We start from the raw sequence: 1,849 nt of genomic DNA, 5'->3' as shown, positions 1-1,849 counted from the left end.
CCTATTGAAGTAGATGTGTGATTGAGGAAAAAAAAAAAACTACAACACATGGCTTGTACAAATGGAACATAAAAGGCAAATATACGTACGTGCATTGAAGAGTAGTATGCTCTATGGGGTCAAATAAACAATTTTCCAACTCGTTCTGGAGCACTACGACCCTTCTTTCTAAAGCTACTGAAGTGAATCGTGTCAATGGAGAAACCCATACAAAATGTCAGTAATAGGTATGGAACATATAAAGCAAAAACACGTACAATAAAGATTTGTAGTATGGTCTTTGAGACTAAATAAAGATTTTACCATCTTCCTTGGATGACTTGATCTGTTTTTTCCAGACCTATTGAACCGTGTAAGGTGTCAATGATGAAAACCATTGTAACACATTGGGAGTTTTAATTGAACATATAAAGCAAATAATTGTCCAATGAAGAGTTGTAGTGTAGGTTAAAATAAACATATTCCACCGTGCTCTGTAACAGTCCACAGAGCCTTTTAAAAGCCATTGAACTGAATAATTTGTCATTTAGGAAATCAGTGCAACAGGTTGAAAGTAGTTATTAACCATATAAAGCAAATGATTGCTAAATAAAGACCTGTAGTATGTTCTTTAGGGTCAAATAAACATTGTGCAACTTGTTTTGGAGCGGTGTGACCCTCTTTTCAAAAGCTATTGAACTTGATGATGTGCCATTGAAGAACCCCCATAGAATACAGTGATGGTACAAATTAAACATATAGAGCAAATAATTGCACATTAAAGACTTGTTGTATGTTCTTTAGGGTCAAATAAATATTTTGCAACTTGTTTTGTAGCGGCGTGACCCTCTTTTCAAAAGCTATTGAACTGGATGGTGTGCTATTGAAGAAACCAATTCAACACATTATGAAGTAGTAGAAACTGACCATATAAAGAAAATTACTGCACAATAAAGAGTTGTAGTATGTTTATTAGGGTCAAGTTAAGATTTTCCAATGTGTTCAGGAACAGTCCATCAAGCCTTTTAAAAGCTATTCAACCCGCCCATTTGGAATGATTGGCAGCCACACCAACCAATGACTTGGGTACCTTAAATTCAACTGACCAATCAGCTTCTCAAGGGCAGGAAACCAACGTTTCATAAGGGGTTGCGATCAGTCATGTTTCATAAACAAAACAGAGAACACTGTTTAACTGTCACACTGATTACAGAAGAGTCTCAGCGGCAGAGAGGAGTTTCTGATGTAGCGTTATTCTTTTGAATGAAGAAGTAAGTCTGCGATCTGTTTGCATTGTTTGTAGGCCTACAAGTGAGCTGTAAGCAGACCAGTAGCTGTCCAAGGTGATCAGCAGTGTGACTTATTTGAGCTGTCATGAGTTTCGTCTTGAATTTTGATGTTGGCGTTAACTAATTATGCTTGTCTACAATTAGTCTTATCATGCGGACTTATGTACGTTAATTGTCTGTTTTTCTCTTGGCTTTGCAGTACACACTTTACTCGACACTATGAAGAGACTGTACTTCATCGAGCCGATCGTAGCGATTTACGCGTTTGCCAGTTTTATGGTGTATCCCCTCGTGCAGCAGTACGTGTATCGCAGATTGTGGCTGGAGATCACGAACTCATCTTACCCCGTGTCCGACAACACTTCCCAGTGCGCCGCCAACAACACCAGCCACAGCAGACAGCAAGTTGTGAGTAATGCCTACGTGTGTCATATGACACAAACACTTGTACATCACATATATTTGCGTATAAATTAACTTCATTGCATTATATAGCAAAATTATAAAGCAAGTGTTGCTATATAGCTTTCCTAATAGCTAACATCCTTTATTAGTAGTTTTTACCAGCTGGTCCTTATATA

The 1,849-nt window shown here is 37.8% G+C and overlaps 1 protein-coding gene across 2 annotated transcripts in view; it reads left to right on the top strand.

The window, feature by feature from the left end:
• The first annotated feature begins 1,109 nt into the window (after positions 1 to 1,109).
• LOC107718743 (solute carrier family 46 member 3-like) overlaps positions 1,110 to 1,849 on the top strand; it is a 9,046-nt gene continuing 8,306 nt past the window's right edge. Inside the window, exons 1-2 of one of the 2 annotated variants that reach the window (XM_016525965.1) lie at positions 1,110 to 1,250; positions 1,468 to 1,676. In XM_016525965.1, the coding sequence (XP_016381451.1) occupies positions 1,488 to 1,676 (189 nt within the window). In that variant the 5' untranslated portion in view covers positions 1,110 to 1,250; positions 1,468 to 1,487. Of the gene's footprint in view, positions 1,323 to 1,467; positions 1,677 to 1,849 lie in introns of both variants that reach the window. The other variant, XM_016525966.1, reaches the window with a different exon arrangement.

This window comes from Sinocyclocheilus rhinocerous, unplaced genomic scaffold (genome assembly GCF_001515625.1).
Source record: "Sinocyclocheilus rhinocerous isolate Xijiao unplaced genomic scaffold, SAMN03320098_v1.1 scaffold1655, whole genome shotgun sequence".
NCBI lineage: Eukaryota > Metazoa > Chordata > Actinopteri > Cypriniformes > Cyprinidae > Sinocyclocheilus > Sinocyclocheilus rhinocerous.
The sequence above is the reverse complement of the archived record's forward strand: the minus strand, read 5'-3'. Positions and strand labels throughout refer to the sequence as shown.